General features: G+C 31.7%; 1 protein-coding gene across 2 annotated transcripts in view; it reads right to left on the minus strand.

The window, feature by feature from the left end:
• Positions 1 to 3,491: 3,491 nt before the first annotated feature.
• LOC137930919 (very long chain fatty acid elongase AAEL008004-like) overlaps positions 3,492 to 21,118 on the minus strand; it is a 66,219-nt gene continuing 48,592 nt past the window's right edge. For both annotated transcript variants that reach the window (XM_068774280.1, XM_068774281.1), the window contains exons 3-7: positions 8,728 to 8,918; positions 5,859 to 5,939; positions 5,336 to 5,498; positions 4,855 to 4,991; positions 3,492 to 4,503 (exon numbers count right to left, since the gene is read on the minus strand). In XM_068774280.1, coding sequence (XP_068630381.1) covers positions 4,273 to 4,503; positions 4,855 to 4,991; positions 5,336 to 5,498; positions 5,859 to 5,939; positions 8,728 to 8,918 — 803 coding nt within the window. In that variant the 3' untranslated portion in view covers positions 3,492 to 4,272. The remainder of the gene's footprint in view (positions 4,504 to 4,854; positions 4,992 to 5,335; positions 5,499 to 5,858; positions 5,940 to 8,727; positions 8,919 to 21,118) is intronic.

Genomic DNA, 21,118 nt, shown 5'->3' on the forward strand with positions numbered 1-21,118 from the left:
AATCTCTTATCGCGAACCATTCAACTGAGGGTTCTGTATGAGAACTTAAAACAAAATTTATCAGCATTGTTATCAAGGATATATAAAAGGTAATATGTGTAACCTCTCTTATGAATTACATTAATAAAATCATACAAGACATTGCAGAGTTATTGGTTTTAGACGTAAAAGCTATTTTTAATTACCTTATCCTTCTTTACTTTTTTTTACCTTATCTTACCTTATCTTCTTTTGGCCCATACACGCTCATTGCGAGTTATAGGCCACATATATAGCTTCTTCTAAGCCTACACCAAATCCCACACCTGATGAAAGTATAAAGATAAAAGAAAGATAACAGTGTAAACGAGAAACGTAAACATCTTTTACCTTCCCTCTTTTTCCTCGCCCCTTTTCACTCATTTAAACATCTTTTTCATATATATGATTGTTTTTCGCTCGCTTTATAAGTCAAAATGCTAATTTTTGCGATGGAATGTATAAAATAATTACATTTAAGAGTGTATATGTCGTTGAATATACTCGCAGTCCTATAATGAGATTGATACACCATTATGGTGATAATGATGATATGGTGATCAAATACGTATGCACACGCATGTACATGCATATATTCTTTAAAAATAAAGAGAGCATTTTTCAGGCGATAAATGCCAACTGCAAGACAGACATCTAAGCTATACCATAATCGCCACGTTTTATAGGCGGGGTAGCGATCACAATGTTGTATATACACAGAGGACGCTGCTGCCCATCCTCTGGAAATTTATTTGTGAGCAGTGATAATACTATAAATACACAAGTTGTGAATTATATAGGGTGGGCTATAAATTTTTGCACTTTTGAAACATGTGTAGAAATAATAGTACAAATGCTATTTTGTTTATGATTTATTTACCGTAATTATCATTTTTTTTTAAAAATTACATCGTCGAGATGTGCTCCGTCTCGCCGTTGGCCCCTTACTCTCACGGTTTTGGAGAAATCATGTGTTGCTATTTGCAAAAATTTTTGGCCCACCCTATATATAAGACTGTATCACTGGAATCGAACCCGAAATCTACGACCGCCTACCACACATCCACTGCACCTGCGAGACACTACACAGGTCACCGATTTATACACAACCGAACCGAACATTACTCACCACGCCATAACACCCATTTTTCTAATAATAATCTTATTATCTATTATAATAACCTTCTCCCATTTTCCTGTCCTTTGCTCGCAGGGTGGCAGGCAATGCAATTGATAAGAATAAAACACAGAACAGAAACAAGAAATGAAATAAAAAGCATGTAAACGATTTTAACAAAATAAATAAAAAAGTATGACAAATTATGTATAGAATTGTTATGTATTAATAATGATAAATAATAAAATGTAAGAACAAAATAAATAAATAAAAAAATAAAATAAGCCACGTTAGAGTAAGAAGATGATGGAAAAAAAAGGCGAGGAAAGAAAGAAGGTATAAAAGAGCAAAACGAAAGATATTGTGAAGGACGAAAGTAAAGAATGGAAGATATTGTGACGCGTGAAAGAGAGTGATTAATGAAGAAAATACTGAAAAAATTATTGAATAATAAATTCCCTGATCCCAATAAGTTAGAGGTACGAGAGGCCCCCAATAGCGGGGGCCATACAAAAACACCCGTTTTTAGAGATCGACCGCCCTCGATCCGGATCCCTCCTCGGCTCGCCTGTGATCCACGCTGCCGTCCCAAGCCGCATGCACACATCATAAACACATCATCACAGCTCTACACGGGTAGAGGTCTTTGCTAATTGCGAGCATCATCATGCAACTGGTACGCGCCCTACCAGCTTTATTTTTAATTTTTTAAGTTCATGGACCCTTCCGCTCCGTGAACTCAGCTCAGAGATGTAAAAGCCTTCGGGCTAATAGCGCCTCCATCGACAGAGAATAAGTAGGCTACCACAGAATATACATATGAAGTATATACATATGTATAAATTATATATATAGAGTAAATACTCTCAAATTAAAACATTAAATTATTTTTTATAATGTAACGCGATCGATAGCTTCTAGCATAAAATCTGCAGGGACACTAATAATTTTATTACATAGTAATTCGAATTTTAAAAACGCTTTTTCTTAATATATTACTCCTAAGTTATTTTTATTTCCGAGAATATTAATTTTTGAACAGGTTTTACAATAATTTGAATGAATGAACATCGCTTGCATTAGGAGCCTATCGGCAGACATGATACTATAGACCTTCGATTTGGTAATCCCATAAGATAAATCGTTTAAAAATTAGCAAAGATTATAACATTTTTATGTAAAGAAAAGTGTAAATAAAAATTGTAATTTATTAAATAAAACATTTATTTTGTCCATCATTAACGAAAACATTTGGTAACCTTTTTGTGACTTTTTCATGTGTACATATAAAACAAATTCTATTAACTTAAACGTAGGTTAAAAGACAATCTATTATTGATTTTCTAGATAATTTCGAATATACAATATAAAAGTCCCTATAAATAATGTAAATTCTGAAATAAAATTAGTTTAAATGTGTTTTCGTTTTCTGAAGAAATTCTTTTTTTAATACAAAATCATTTAAGTCTCTATTTAAACCGTTATTTCAATTACTACTTAATTTCGACTTAAAAAATAATATTTAGTTCATTAACATATGGCGAACAAGATACATGGAGTTTGCGAAATAATTAGGAGTTAAATTGTATACGATTTTAACACTTAAAATGTGTTTTGCGTCATTACGATCATCAATTTAAACGTTCGGTAATTGATATTTATACCGATAAGTTCACAAACTCGTATACGATATTCCTGGTAATCATTTAAAGCTATGAATGAAACATCCGGAATTATAAATGAAAATATCATATCGCTGAAAAAGCTTCCTCAGGATTTTTTTTAAAAAACTAAAAAACTAGTCTTGGAATCGGTAATTTAGTTCAATTACATTGTAACTATATATCACAGAATTACGTTATTATTGTAAGAAAAATTAAACCGGAAGATAAACTAAAAAAAGACGCCGATACAATAGACGGAGATCACTAATGACCGGGGATTACCCGTTGAATATCACGGAGCGTAATCACGTCAACATTCCTTTGACTAAAACTTAAGGTCAACGTTCTAGTAAATGATATAATTTCTTGTTCAACATAAAAAACAATATCTTCTTCGTTATATATACACAAGTACAAAAATCCACGTCACGCAAATCCGCTAAGGTAACACCTAACTATATTTATAATTGTACTATTCGACAATTACGCTTCACCTAGACTAATAACTAAATATAAACCTTAATTAAAAACGATACATAAGTCAATGTACAAGTGTTTGAAGATTTTAACAATGATCGAGCATCTATATTTGAACATATAATCAACAAAATAATCAGCACAGGAATAGACATCTTTTGAGATACAATATTGCATGAAGTTTGTCAGATATATCCTTTTCCCTCTTCTCTCATTTAGTGAGTTTAATTATATAAAATTTCTTCGTGATAAATTTAGTATAAACAAAATTCTGACCAATATTTATGACTATAGGAGCTAAAGTTTGAATATAAATATATTTTACAATAATCAACCCTCCAATTCCTTTGTTTGTGATATATACAGCATAATAAATATTCGTATAAAATATACAGTGTTTTAGATACAAAGTTTCAAAGATATAGTGATGAGTACAGATGAGAATTTCAAGAAGAGACAAGTAATCAAAGTGGTTTTAAGTAAACGTGGAATTTAAACATATTTACAGTTGACATGCCATTCCATCTTCTACACAAATGACCAGCATTATAAAACATCAATACGTAATGTGTTCAAATAAAGGTTTTGTCTAGTCACGATGAAATCACGAAACAAATGAACTCAAGTGCCAATTATTTTGTTGATATGTTTAACAATTTTGCATATTTTATCCGTTTTTTTTCCACTTTTTTCTAGGATTTTCTATACCTTCTATTCAGGTGTTGGAAAATAAATTTATACACTTAAGTATAAACGCACTAACAATAGTACTACTTCGGTGGAAAAAATGCGATAGATAAATTAAAAGAGAAACATATGTAGGATATTCAAAATGAAATGCTGTTTGACATAATACAAATTAAAACTATAGTCGATACTAGTTTTGCACCATCGTCCTTAAAATACGTCATCGTCTAAGTTTCAACAGGAAACCTTTACAAAATTATCGTAGATCTTATTAACTATAAATCATCACATTATATTTATGTAATTGTCTTAGCACTCTTTCGTTTTGCCATTTGCTAATGTCACATTATTATTGCCTATGTCCATAGTATCGTCATTCTTCTTGGTATCTACCTTGACGTAGCTCTGGTAGTAGAATTTTCCGAACATGTACAAGAAGAGACCAGCGTTGAGGGCCAAGAGGAAATTGATGAACTTGGGGTAGTTGCAGTCGCCGAACATAACGGTGAAGTTGTGATAGAAGACAATGACGAACTGGATCTGGGAGAAGTAAAGTGATATTCAGTTTGCAACTTTTAATTAATACTTAAATTTAACAAATCAGCAAGAACTCCTTAGTTTATATGTACATTAATAAACTCTCTGAATAATAAAACTATTAAGCAAAACTTTAATTATTATTAACTGTATTACAGATCTGTTTTAAATAAAACACTTAGTGTTTATCTACTAAGTCGTTAACTATATTTTAAAGTGTATTTGTCCGATTAGCTTTATCAACAAAACCTTCATTATAACTTTACTTAAAAATTAATGTATTTTTAATCGCATCACATATATTGTTATAATATTTAGGTTAATGAACTATGTATATCTATGATAATAACTTACAAGCTGGAGGCTAGTCAGATGCCTCTTCCACCAAAGATATTTCTGGTATTGGGGACCAAGACCGGATATCAGATAGTAAGTGTACATGATCACGTGGATGAAAGAGTTGATGACACCCAAAAGTGTTCCGTGGCCACCTGTGAAAAGTAAAAACCTTTGAAAAAAATTGCTTTGGATCCATGTGACTTCTGGCTATTCGGAAAACTGAAAAAAAAAACTAATCAAAGAAGGTCTTGAACCGGACATAGCCTATTCCGATAGTCTCGAGCACTGGAAAAAGTGTAGACAAAAGTGCTTTTTATCGAACGATAATTACTTTGTTTTTATAAACAAATTCAACTTACTTTATGATTACAGTGTTATAAAAAATAAGACATGACAAATAAACAGAGTAATTAATTTTCAGCTCTTAATAAATTAAAAAACGAAGGTTACGAAAAAACCTTCACCAATTTCAAGATATGAAAGTATAATATCGTACCTGGTAGGAACTTAACACCGATCCAAGAGCAAATTGGCATCATCGTGTGATGATAGAGATGGAGGAACGATATTTGTCTGTTCTTCTTTCTAAGAACAAAAAATACAGTGTCCAGTAGTTCCATGATCTTCGCTGAAAAGTACCACCATACTGCACCTGCCATCTGGAAGTATAGACTTAACTTTAAACACTTCTACTAAACTTGTAGCGTTCATATTCCGTATTGCTGATGTACTTCGAATTGCATCATCAACCTCGTATCACTCGAGAACGTATTTGTATTTTCTTGATGTCGAGGTAATAGATATATCACCCAATCATGTAGTAGACCACACCATTGATGTTGAATCCAAACACGCGTTCGAATTTTAATTCGATCGTGCAAGAATGTTTTAAAACAAAAGTATTGTGGTTGTAGTGGCCAGTGTTAAAAAGCATGAGCCAAATAAATCTAAACATAAAAGATGTTTCGTTAATGTCATCTGATATCAATTTACGAGTAATATTAAGTAAAGAAACTTACTCTGAAAGCTTTAGGATCATAAGAGTAATCAACAGGTTGGCAAGTGAAATTGTAATCATTCCACCATCCGGCGGCTAGACCCTGTAACAAAGAAACCTTATGAAATTATTCATATCTAGCAAATCATAAATCCAAAACCACCACACATTACTACAACAATATCGTTGTATCCAACATTTCAAAATTATCATCTCAACACTATACCATCCACTTCTGTGCATATCCTTCCCCCATTGATATCCTTTAGGAGTGGTAGGAAGCGGTCGGCATTAAGGGTCTTTCAACGACCTCTAAAAGTTCATCTGATTTCAACATAAGACCAAATCGCACTAGCATTCGGGTTTGAACCAGATTTTATTGAGATGACTGAGAAGGTTCTGGAAAAAGTAGCTGGCTATGATCTTTACAGACTTGGCCGAATAAACAAAAATGTTTCAAAAAGGTCTTGAATTCTCTTCACTTCATTGCACGACTACTGCTACATAGCGGAAGTAGCTATATATTAGTCCCTTTCTTACTTAGGATGGACTTCCACAAATTAACGCCTGAATCTATTAGATACTTTGTTTAAAATTACTTATTGATCTTAAAAAGTGTTCTTTTGAACTTTACTTTTTAAATTTCAGCTCATTTTATGTATATTTAGATAGATAGTATAAACTACGAAAAGCAAGGCAATATCTAGATAAGATTCATATCAACAGGAAGTTTATAGTGTTGCTATATTTGGCAGTAAATAAATGAACGAGCACTTTTAATATTTTTTTGGCAACTTTTTGCATATGTATTCCCATATGGCCTGCATTGTAAACAAATTAAATGCATTCCTTTAAACTACTGAATACTGAACCAGTTTGCATGCAAATAAAATAAAATGTAAGACTAAAAAGGTTTTATATTTAATAAGGAACAAGGTCATGGGTACAAGTTATATGTTATATTAAAAAAAAGAAACCTTTCATACTTAATAAGGCTTTTTCGATATGCAGATTGACTTAATTTTGCTTTTAAGGTTAGTAATAATAACAATGTTTTTTTTTATTAAATTGTATTTAAGTGCATTTTGAACATGATGCCAATAATTAAACATGTTTTTGTTATATTGATAAAGCAACTTTAATTATTCATCGGAATATTCATAGTAATTTAGAAGGTTAACTGTGTCAAAAAGGTAAAGTGCAATTGACATTTAAAACACTCGGACATTAGGAAGGCAGGTAAGTTTATTTTCCTAGGTTAGGAGGGCTGTCAATAGCATTTGCCAAACGGCTTTTTCTCAAAAGGTTTATTCATCTCCGAGTTACACGTGTTTTTGTCAAACGCATCAAGCCTTGATTGGTGCCAAAATCGATCAAACTTTGATAAAAAGGCGTCAACAACTCGACTTAATTGACCACCGTACTCGTCTTAATTGACTCCGCGCGACTTCTTGTTATTCAGCAAACTCAAAAGCCCATTGCGGGGACGCCGTTTTGTTATCATTGATATAATAAAAAACAGAATCTAAGACCTGAAGGATATACAGGAAAAAGACTGTGTCGAGGAATTGAAAAAACGTTTTATCAGACGGGAATTGCTTTGAACGACGAAGTTGACTTAGAAGAATTGATTAAGAATTTACATTTTACATTTTATAAACAGATTCACTTTACTTTTTGATCACAGTATTACACTTAATTTGTAATGATATAATGTATATATTATTAATAATATATATTTATTAATGCAGTATATTTATATATATATCTATGTTATTTTTCATCGGCTGGCTAATACTTCTGGCAAAACAAAGACCTACTAAAAATTATGACTTGAATTTTTAAAACGCTTTTTCTTACTATAAATCTAACGTTATCTATTCTTTATAAAATCATTGATATTTGAATAGGGGTTACCGTACATTAATTGACAGCAAATGAGAGAGAGATGAAAGAGAATGATATTCAATCATTTTATGCTTTTACACCTATAATCAATTATCCTGTTTATCCTTTATAGACTAAGCATTTGACCTTTGTCTCGCCTGATGTTAATGATAAGGTCTACAATGCTACATGCTTGCACAGAAACCTATTCACTCTTGTCTTGGAAAACTCCTAAGTTATAATTGTCTGAAAAAAATTACGCTGGTACTTTGTTCCACTTCTTGGCTGTTCACTATAAAAATATTAGCGAAACACTTAGTGCAGGTGGAAGGGATTTAAACCGTGTATTGATATAAATCCGTGCATTATCTATAAGTGTTATTGAAAAATAAAAATGACTCATTGTTATGTCGCGATAGAAATAAACAAACTTTATATTTACGTCTATTAGCATACAAAGTTCTTTACCAGTCAAGGCATCAAATCCCGGATGTTTGAGATCATCTTTACAAAGCAAATAACAGCTTCAGAATTTGCTCGGTTGAATGGAACGAAATATATTATTAAATCTATTCTAATGTTTAATTTCTTCTTTATATTATCATAATCGAGTAAACATTGGTCAAAAGTGTACCTTATAAAAACAAAAATAAAGACCGTTGTCCTGTATTTGGAAGGTTCCGTCTTGATCTCTAGGCCGCAGTGGATAGGAGATAGGAGAGTAAAGGAAGCAAATGTTACCTCTGCAGTAGAGAGTAGAGTTCTGTATAAATGTGGTAAAGTCCAGAATATAAAGAGGACTTAGTGAACTAAATGGTCGGATTATTTAGATTATTCTTGCATGCAAAAATATCTACATAAATAAGGTTAATAAGATTAGATATAAAAATAATTTCACCGAAGAGAAAATTATTGATACATGTAAAAATTAAATTGAAATGTATATAATATTTATATACTAGTGTAATAAGACTTATTTATATAAATAAAATGAAAAAACTCACCTCGTAGACGAGGAATACGCTCATGATGATTTGAGTGATGTTGTAGATGATCATAGGTTGTTTCAAGGAGTAAGGTTTCCTGTCGCGCATGTACCTTGGACCAACTGATGTACAGAAGTACAAATAGGTAGCCAACAGCGTTAACAGTGGTCCAGGTCCCGACATGAGCCACCAGTTCTCCGTCCGAGGATCTGTTGAGAAAAAACAATAGATTATTCATCTGTTTGTGTACGGTATCAAATTATAACTTAATTAAATACCGGTAGGCTTATTGCGTCGATAAGTTATTTTCCGTTTACGTTTTACGACGTAAACAATATTAAACCTTTAACGTAATACGTTGAGACAGGTTATTTATGAACAATCTGCTTCCTTCGTATACATAAACTGAATGGTGCTTCCATCTATGCTAAGTAAAACCTTCAATAGCCAATCCTACGATGAAGTTAATACCAAAAACCAAATTAAATTTATTAATTAATCAATATAAAGTTATGGAAGCCTTTACAATTACCAAAACTTCAGTTATAATGTTACACTAACAAACAGAGTGTAATTTATGCCGATACGTACAAATATGCGCCGTCTATATGTTAGAGTCAGCAAAACACGAAACGCGATTAAGTGGAATAATGTTGATCATGCGTTCGACTTCACGCTATTTAAATGTTTATTAAATATGTTATTTTATATTAAAACATATTCAGTTTCTTTGAGTTTATTTCGTCTGTTATTCCTGTTCTGCTCTTACTGATCTACTGCTAATCTCGTCGATTCGATTTACTTTTATAAGTAAACATATATCCTATTGTATAATTAGAGTTCATATATATATATACTCTAATTCCTTTACATTATTATCTTAGTCTTTTCTTGTCTTCTCTAAGTTATTATTAGTAAATATCTTTTTTTCTTTTTTGGTTTCGCGGGGAATAACTTTCGTATGTTCAAGACGCCCTGCCTCTGGGGGGAGGACAGAGTTATGTAAGATTCCTACCCACTTACGTCCCCCTGGTGATCACCCTCTGCGCTAGGGGGGGGAATGAATCTTGTCCGGAGGATCTACTGAGATCATCGAACATTGTTTCATAGTAACATATAAAATTAAATAATAATATATGACGTTATAATAAACAAATGTGATGACTTTAAAATGAAATCGTTCGCTAACGAAGTATTTCCATACAGGTACGGTACACGATATCGGTCTGATGGTATCTGATTGAATGACTAACAAAACAACACGTGCTAAATCATTAGACTCGTTCATATTACAAACATTCTTAGCGATTACATAAGCCCTGCAATATATAGATATACAACAAATTGAGGAAGTTAAACATTATGAAAGATCGAGAAGTTTATTGAACCAAAACTCGTAAATAAGACAAAAGTAAATATTTAAAAACTGTACATTATTACGTCGTTTTAAATCAAACAAGACACCGATATTTTTCAAATAAATCAGAACAATTATTTTACTTGAACTTAGTATTTACATTACAATTAAAGTTAATACAAAACATATACTGTAACATGCAAAAACGTGAGTCAAAAAGAATTAAACTTAAACTTCAAAATAAAGGCAATGACGCTAAGGTCTGTGTAATATAGATTCTAATAATATGGCGCCATTTGTAAAAATTAAGTCAAGTTCACATTATGACATTACTTTTGCGCCACCTATTATATCAAATTCTTGCCATTTTTATAATAATGCTTCAGTATGACTATGTTTAAGTATATTGGTTTAAGTTATCATAAGTAAATGTGGTCTTTTTTCAGATCAGGAGGCGTTTGGAACTAAGTTTAAATTTAAAACATTGAAATACATTTACATGCGCTATTAAATCGTCGGTTATTTTAACATTATATGTAATAAGCAATCAATGGCTGGGAACGTAGATCTGTTGAGAAGAACCTACCAACATCCATGCGTCCATTATAATATCAACAATGTAAATGAATCTACAAAACAAGTTCAACGCGTTTCGATAAACTAAAAACTCTTGAATACAATAATGAGATTTATTTAATGATATAATTTAAATTGCAGATTTAAAACTAAGAAACGAAATATCTGAGATATCTTGTAAATCTTAATTATATATAAATACACTCAGACATATGATTTGTTAATTAATTGAAGACGAAATTGAAGTGATACGAATTTATTTTTAATGTTTTTATATTATGGCTAATAAATAATATGTTGTTAAAATATTTAAAACTCGTGGCTTTAGGTTTAAAGATATAATTTCGGATCAAAATCAATGATCCTGCGGATTATTATAAGAATAAATTAATAAATTTTTTGTATTATTACCATGTTCTGATTATTGGTTACCCATGTGATGATATTACACTAAATGACGTAAAACTATAGAAACACGCCTTCTAGATTCCGGTTTTTAAAATTTAAATCGAAAAACTTGTAACTGACTACTTTTTTTTCAAAACACCTGTTTTTCCATGCCGCCAAATCTCAGAGATCTTTTATACTGGTTACATTTACTATCATATCATTCACTATCATTCTTTTTACATTTGTCTATACACCGTATCATTATCCTTCTTTTGTCTTACGCTGCCCGCATCTGAGTCGCTGTATGCGGACAGTGCATGACTAATCATTGAGGTGATGAGAAGGATGATAAGGTGAAGGCATATGCCTTCCAGTGGGCGCCTATTGGAGAGAAGAAGAAAATAAAGTTGTCTATCACATTGAAAATCATATACTGGAAATAATTCGTAACGTAATTTCAATTAAGTTACAAACAAATCGTTACCAATTAATCAAAATTATCATAATGCGGAAGTAAAGACTAAACCATGTTTAGTAAAATCACGATGTCGATTCCAATGTTATTTTAGAATTAAACAAGCTATATATTATAATACCATATTTTTATTATTAACAAACTGTAAATAATAAATGAAAACACAAATATAATTGAAATACAAGAATGCGGAAATGGAAAATCAAAACAATATTTGAAAACGCTTTACAGGTCTAGTAAATCCGTGATATCGATTCCTATATATTTTATTTTTGAATAAATTAAACCACATATAAAATATTATATGTCACGATTCAATTAAAAACAAGCTGTAGCTTGTAAATGAAAACACAAATATAATTGAAATACCAGAATACGGAAATAAAAAATCAAAATAACCGATGTTTAAAAACACTATGCAAGTTGAAATCAAAATTGATTTTTTTATTAAAGAATTAAAATAAACTACGAATAATATATTATAGTACAGCGATTCAATTGTAAACAAGCTGTAGCTTATAAATGAAAACAGATATATTTGAAATACCAGAATACGGAAGTGTAAAATAAAAACTAACTATATTATTTGAAAACACATGCATGTTTTTGAGAATAAAATGAACTACATATAATATATTATAAAACCGCGATTCAATTATAAAAAAAATCTGTAGAGCCAATAAACTAAAGCATAAATATACTTGAAATACCATAATGCGAATGTCAAAAATCAAAACAATCAATGTTTGACAACACTATGCAAGTTAATTAAATCTATAATGACTATTTCCTTTTTATTTTATAATAAAAAGAAACTACGTTTAATATAAAAGGTACCGTAATTCAATTATAAACAGATAAATGAAAACATAAATATACTTGAAATATTACAATGCGGAAGTCAGATGGAAAAATAAATGATGTTAGATGAGGCGGTGCAGGTTAAGCATTATCATCATAGGCGACAGACGCCGACTGCAAGACATAGGCCAGCGCCTTAAGTATTTCTCAAGACTTTGACTCTCTTGTCGCGTTTATCTTTTCGTGGTCAACATTCAAGAATCTATAGGCCCCAATGGTCATCGATAGCACGATCGACACGCGAAGCCTAATATCAAATCAGATTAGAACAAAGAAGTGTAAATGTGACAATCAAAACAACCCTGATACATATTTAAATAATAAAAATCATGCACCTGTGATATTTGAGAGGTGAGGTGAAAGATGAAAGGTGATGAAAAGGATAAAGCTAAAAATGGACGAGTGTGAAAGATCATGTTAGAAGATCAAAAGATAAAAGAATGATCTTAAGAAGATTGAGAGATGAGAAAGGAAATGAAAAGAAGTAAGTGAACAAAATTAATTCTAAAATTTGAAAGTTCCTTGTCCCCAAACGAGATAATGTTAGACAACAAAAAAATATCACTTCACACGAGTAATTCACCATGCAACATTGGTGGCCTTGGTTTACTGAATACATCGAGACAATACATTCCTATTGAAGAATCACATAAACAACTCACAAGATATTATAGCGTAATTTAACTACAAACATGCTATAGACGATAAATCACATGTACAAATAAACCAAAAACATGAGAAGACGGAAGCTAAAACCAAAACAATCGATGTTTGACAAGAACTTTATGAAGACCTACCACAAAGCTAATAAGATTCATTTATAGTCCAAACACGTAGCTAGTAAGTGCGTAGAAACTTGGTCTACAATACTAATGTTTAATTAAAAAGATATTTAATCTATTACGTATTAGTTTAAAGGGTGTTGACGTTATATTATTTCGACAATGGAATTTAATTCACAGAAACATGTAAACATGTTTAAATAACAATATGGTCAACTGGTATAATTGCAAATCGTTTTATTCTACGAGACTGTTATTCAACTGTTTTATTTTCAGTTAAATTTAAAATACTGTTTTATGTTTAAATTACTCTTTGTTTAATGTGCAGTGTCTTCTTGTATTAAATAAGTTTATTGCTATTAACACGTTCACTGCGGGCCCAATTTTGAAGAACTTTCAGCTGGTGCGGCTGAGGTCGAATCAGCCTCAAGCTGAACTTCCTAGTAGTGCGGTTGAGGCCTTTTCTGCCTCATGTTCATCAATATTTTTTTACAATATTGAGTCAATGCTTCGCAGACATAAAGAAAGCTATATTTGTCTTTGTCATACCTCATACGGTTGAGTGTAAACAGCCGCCGCACTAGAGAGAAAACACGAGTTTTACGCGCCGCACCAGTGCAAAGTTTACCATGAGGCTGAATCGACCTCAAGCCGCAGTGAACGTGTTAAATAGGCAATGAAATGAGTAGCAATAATCTAGTGGTATCAGCCCTTTAGACTTGTGATCTAGATCTATAGAAATAACATTGCTCATAAACAAGTTTCCAGAAGATGAACAGTAGCGCCCTCTACTACTATTGTAATACCACAATGTGATTGACAATACGCCAATTGAACGTGGTGATTATGGTATATCCCCCTTAGACATCTTTGGAGGGGTTTTAAGTCTTCAGGAAAATATTTAAATGCTTAATAAGAGTTATTTAAAAGGTTATGACTTTTATGAAAAAAATATTTCATCGTATTTTTGCTGGCTGTCTATTTTTTATAAATTGCATTGTGTGTCTCTTTAGACCGAAGGCATACACATTTGTGTACAATGTTTTTAATGTTACATTTAAGAATTTTTGACATACTCTTTATTGGAAAAACGTAATAATAAAGTAAAAAATAAAGCCTAAGTTTTTCATTTAGACACAAAAATGAAAACATTACGGGAAAAACTGTAAAAATGTTTCTAGTTGTTATTGAATCAAAGTAAAACACAATCAATCAAACATTTGATGTCAATCAAAATAAAAAATAAAGATGAACTAGGATGTAATCATACAAAACATATTGTGTATAAAGCAATACAATTAAAATATAATCAGGTTATTAAAGACTTGCTTTGCTATAAATAGAAAAGTTGTTTTTGGAATTGATCGTTATTTATTATGAATCTCAATGAAATAAGTTTTTTTATTTATTTATTTTATTTGATTATGTCAGGATTGTGATTGGAGCAGCTGTATTAAAATAGCAAGTCGATTACTATGATAATTTTGCGATAAAACGAATTCAACTTCAAATATCTCTAATATGATTCTTGTAATAGTGTATTCATGTAATATTTTCATGTACTTCAAATATTTGATTTGAGTACGCCCTCCGCTAGATGGACCAACGACATAATCGCTGATAGACCCTGGACGAGAGCAGTGCAAGACCAATCATGGAGAAGAATCCTTGCAGTGGGCGTTCATGGGCAGAAAATAATAAGAAGAACATTTTCACTGTCTCCTAATGTATTTGATCTTTCTGTAGTTCGATCGTTTTTTTTTTCAGTTTTTGGATCCTTCGAAAGCCCATAACACCATTTCTTCTAATTAATACACTCTTAGCAAATTTTACAAAATTATATAAAATGCCTGGATATAGTAAATTTATATTTCTAACTTTAGATATATATAGCAGCGATGATCAAGAAATAAAAACTGTTTTTTCAAGGTCACAGCTCAAGGTCAAATTATGAATAATTTAAAAAGAAAGTTAAAGGGAGTTTCAATGAAACTGGACCATATAAATTTAAGGCCTTAACAGTGCAAGTGACAAAAAGTGTCACTCGACCTTTTGCGTGCAACGAAGTTTTGGTGATGCAAAAACCATATTGCAACGGAATTACCCAACCGGGGGACAAATTAAGTCGATCTGTGGCGAAACATTGTTTAACGGATTTAATTAAAATAACGACTCAACGTGATATATTGTTTAACATACATAAATAATATTTCACATTTAATAGTAGATATATCAAAAACAGTAAAGAAAAATCTCTCACTCTGAACTAGAGTCATAATTAGAAATAAGAAGATATATAATCGAATAAAAGTAAACGAAGTACATCGGATTGGTGAATTTAAATGACAGAGGGCAGGCAACATAGCGGAACAGATCAGATGACCAATAAGGCCATAAAGTTCTATAGTAAAGACCAGAGACCAATAAGTGTATAGGTGGACAGATATCGTTCAAGTAGACGAAAGACGCACTTTATGTTAAAACGACAGAAACACTCGCATAGAAAAGTGTCTCTACCTCTAAAAGTAGAGTTACAGCCGCCCTCTATTTAATAGAGACGTGAACAGAACTAAATCATTCATCACCGTAACTTCAGAACAGGTAATCAAAGATCACCTTCATCACTGTTTTCCAACCTTGTAACATACGTAATTTTTTTATTAAAGCGAAATGGTTAAACTCACACACACCCTAGAAACATATCTATATATCAAATGTTGAATAATTCAACTAATCCAGCTTTTACATCCAACTACAGTATGCCCAAAAACACGAAAAACTTGATAAAATAAAAGAATTACGTATACCACGTTGTTTCTAGAAATCATTATTTGTATTTGACAAGGCTACAACCAGTCTTGTAACAGATTTTACTAAAATTAATATTCAAAAGACAGTTTTCGACCTGTTTTATCTCTATCTGTCAACTAATGTATTATATTCAGAACATTTCTTTGATGAGCAGAACATATTCTATATACAGATGGATTGTAAATATGTCTAATATCTTTAAAGAGGTTTATCTATATATAATTTTTCTACAATTAATGTATGGTACACCTTATCCAAGGTATAATCTTCTTCTATTTCTTCTTTTCAACCGATGGACGTAAGGTATAGGCCTTCCACAAAGATCGTCACGATCACCGATCTCCCGCATCCATCATCTTCCTGCGAATTATCTATACCGAGTGGGAGTTTTACCCACGCGGCTTCTACTGGCTTTTGGTTGATTCAAGAACCTTTCGGCCTCAACACCTCCACTTCAGACAAACGATTCCTCGAACTACCTCGCCGATCTTGGTTCTTCTGCGGATCTCTTCATTTCTGATTCGATATCGCAGCTAATCTCCGAGCATAGCCTTCACCATTGCTCTCTGGGTGACCTTGAAACTTTCGCCCCAATAAGCTTTTCTTTACTTACGTTTTTTTATAACAAATAATTTAATTATAGATTTAAAATTACGCATCACAATATAAATTAGTGGAATTCGCTTCCTATTCATACCACGCGCAATTTAAACTGGTAGCTTTATAAACCGGATCACAGAGAGCAAACAATATACGCAAAACTCGATAATGACGTTCCGTGATTAGAATACACGGCACGTTTGATGAAACTCACACCGTGATGTCAAAGAATGAAGATTCTTTTCTAATATTTTGATTACTTATTTAATTTGTATTTCATCATCATTACATGGTGCTCACATCTGGACAACAACCTTCCACATAGATTTACATTAGGATCAAGTTTGAAAGATGCTTCCATTTGGCGTTTATCGACGATTTTCTTATTTAAATCTAATATGTAAAATTCTCGTGTCACGGTGTTCTAACTTGAACTCCTCCGAAACGGCTTGACCGATTTTTACCAAATTTTACATGCGTATTCAGTATGTCTGAGAATCGGCTACTATCTATTTTCCATACCCCTAAGTGATAAGGGTGGTCCACCCCTAAATTTTAATTTTAATTTTTTAGACATTTTTTTTGGTTTTAATTTTATTATGATACAGCATACAAAAATACATACAAACCTAAATTTTCACCCCTCTACGATCAACCCTTATCTTACATTTGTTAATTAAAAACTTTAATTTTTTTTTGCAAAACAACGTTTGCGGGATCAGCTAGTTATAATATAATATACGATATTAACCTCATCCCAGCGGTAAAGGATTGAGACTTTAAATCGTAGATCGTAGATTCGTTTCCAATGATATATATGATTGTACTGCACACAAACAAGTTTTTAAGTTAGCAACAGCGTCCCCTTGCGTACCGTAACTGCATTCAACATACAATTATAACTTAGCTCTCTTTAAGACAGGAGTAAATAGGTTTCCTTAGGCAAGAATATAGCATTGTCGACCTCGACATCGCTTAACATCAGGCGAGACAGAGATTAAATGCTTCGTCTATAAGGGATAAAAAATTTGCCAACTACGCAAGGCGATTACTGTATATCCCCGCACAGATATCTTCGAAGGCCTTACAAAAGGCTTCTACGGTAAAAAGACGATGATGAAATACTTTAGTCAGGCATGAACAACATTCACAGGTCATTTTAAAATAAATTTCAATTACAAGTGCAATTAAAATATATAAAAATTACGACCGATATCATTGTAACGGATTTGAAGTAACAATGTAAAAAACATGTAATAATCGTATGGTCATAAAGTTATTGTGATATACATTGTAATTTTAATTGCCATGCAAAGTAAGAAAACATCGTAAATGAACGTAATAAAACATAGATAATCCATAATAACTTATATACCTAGTAAGCAGGGTCGCTTGGACCTTATGGGTTTAAAGTAGAGACCGCAGACTAAGAAAAGCAATATAGAACGTCCACCCACGAGGTTGACAAATAACATTGTTAAAATCATCGTGAAACGCTGAATTCTAAATGATCCCAATATTTGGGCGAGGTCTATGTCCAGCTGTGGACATCCTATAATTGGCAGGTGATAATGATGAATAGAGAGACAGTACGTACCAGATCCATTAAGCCTTCAGCCTACTTTTCGTTTTTGTCTTCAAAAGTTAAATAAATCGTTTATAGCACAAGCTATGCGTAAAAATAATAATAATATTAAATATTTATTTAATTCCATACAAATTACTTAAAATTAGTAATTTTAAGTAATAGTTTTGATAATTTTGTACTTAGTTTCTAAGGACCTTCTCAAAGTTAAAGCCTCCTCCAAAGTACATTCAATATACAAATATTCTATCTCTTTTTCCCTATTTATCTATGGAGGGGTTTGGTCTATCACCCCCTTGGTGAACAGCCGTACCGGGAGATGAGAGTAGACGAAGGCATACGTATGTACAATAAAATTGCACAAACAATTTCACACCTGCCACTGGAGATTTAAAAACAATATCAGAAAATTATTATTGAAAAAAGTATATTATTCTATTCAATAATACTATACAGATGTTAATGCGTGGAATTAAATGTTGTTGATGCTCACTCAGGAAGCTAATTATTGTCAAGCATTTATAAAATTATATTTGTAAAGAGCAACTATTGAGTTTCTCGTCGGCTCTTAGCAGAACTGCCTTCCGAGCCGGCGGTAGTTTCCTATATGGACAACAACGAAAGAACGAAAGTGCTTGTATAAACCTATTCGAATAAAGAATATTTTGATTTTCTACAAAACCAAGAAAATACTCCCCTTGGTAATTTTAAAAACCCAACACAGCAATGGAGTTAACCTTGCAAGTATTAATAGGATTTTAAAACTACTAAAACTTAAAATAAAACCCTTTTTTCTAATTTTCATAATTTTTTAGTCATTGATAAATTTAATGTTAAATACGCGAGGATATTGAAATAACGAAACCTTCAACAAGATGATATTGCGAGGATGTTAAAATAAGAAAAAACCTGTAGTAAGCTCTTATGTTTGAATTTAAGGTTTTGCTTATACATACCACACTTTAAAATTTACTTAACACTGTGGTACAACTCAATACAGTATACGGGGTCAAGTCGACTCACAATCGAGTTCAGATACCCTTCGTAACGAACCCTAGCGACACCAAAATATGTTCCTTAAACTATACTGTCCCATAATTATATTTAAAAATACCACACGTCCACGCGTGTAATATAAAACTGTTTAATATAATACTGTTGAAGAAAGATATAGATTGTCAATAATGAAAGGATAAATTGGAATAAAAGGAAAAAATTGGAAAACATATAAACCCAAAGTGCCTTTCTGCTCCACACATGGCAGGGAAGAACGTGAGATTCCTAATAGGAGGAGCCATAGGAATATCATACTGTTTTATTACATATATTGTATATTCAGGGGCGACTTAACCTATAGTGCAGGATGTACAATGCACAGCTAAGTTAAGCAAGACAGCTAAGAGCATCTTCTTGGACCAACATGGCCGTAACTAATACCACACTAGTGGCTATATCTACTTATAAAATAGCTTATTGGAATATGAAAAAACTTTTTTGTTACGACGGCAAAGTTAATAGTTATAGCCGCGGGGGGGTCAGGTCTAGGGGGCGATAGGGTTTCATTGCACACGGGCGCTATACGAGCTATAGCCGCCCCGGCGTATATTCAACATTGCAACTTATAATCTCTTATTGATTGTCAACTAAATATTTATTTAATCCAGATTTTTTGACTCTACTCTGCTTCGCAATGAGTTATAGTTGTGGAGAAGAAGCAGGAAGAAACTTCACAAGACATCTTTTAATAAACTTTGATACAGATACAGCTTATATATCTTTTTTACCAACAGAATATATAACATATTCAACATTGCAACTTTTAATCTCTTATTGATTGTCAACTAATTATTTATTTAATCTAGATTTTTTTGACTCTACTCTGTTTCGTAATATGTTACAGTTGTGGAGAAGAAACAGGAAGAAACTCCACAACAATACATCTTTTAATAAACTTTGATACAGATACAGCTTATATATCTTTTTTACCAACAGAATATATAACATATTCAACATTGCAACTTTTAATCTCTTATTGATTGTCAACTAATTATTTATTTAATCTAGATTTTTTTGACTCTACTCTGTTTCGTAATATGTTACAGTTGTGGAGAAGAAACAGGAAGAAACTCCACAACAATACATCTTTTAATAAACTTTGATACAGATACAGCTTATATATCTTTTTTACAAACAGAATATATAACATATTCAACATTGCAACTTTTAATCTCTTATTGATTGTCAACTAAATGTTTATTTAATCTATATTTTTTTGACTCTACTCTGCTTCGCAATGTGTTATAGTTGTGGAGAAGAAGCAGGTAGAAACTCCACAACAATACATCTTTTAATAGACTTTGATACAGATACAGCTTATATATCTTTTTTACCAACAGAATATATAACATATTCAACATTGCAACTTTTAATCTCTTATTGATTGTCAACTAAATGTTTATTTAATCTATATTTTTTTGACTCTACTCTGCTTCGCAATGTGTTATAGTTGTGGAGAAGAAGCAGGTAGAAACTCCACAACAATACATCTTTTAATAGACTTTGATACAGATACAGCTTATATATCTTTTTTACCAACAGAATATATAACATATTCAACATTGCATCTTTTAATCTCTTATTGATTGTCAACTAATTATTTATTTAATCTAGATTTTTTTGACTCTACTCTGTTTCGTAATATGTTACAGTTGTGGAGAAGAAACACGAAGAAACTCCACAACAATACATCTTTTAATAAACTTTGATACAGATACAGTTTATATATCTTTTTTACAAACAGAATATATAACATATTCAACATTGCAACTTTTAATCTCTTATTGATTGTCAACTAAATGTTTATTTAATCTATATTTTTTTGACTCTACTCTGCTTCGCAATGTGTTATAGTTGTGGAGAAGAAGCAGGTAGAAACTCCACAACAATACATCTTTTAATAGACTTTGATACAG

This window comes from Battus philenor, unplaced genomic scaffold (assembly GCF_028537555.1).
Source record: "Battus philenor isolate CCGP_79_NKW_IND1 unplaced genomic scaffold, ilBatPhil1.0.hap1 SCAF_7, whole genome shotgun sequence".
Lineage (NCBI taxonomy): Eukaryota > Metazoa > Arthropoda > Insecta > Lepidoptera > Papilionidae > Battus > Battus philenor.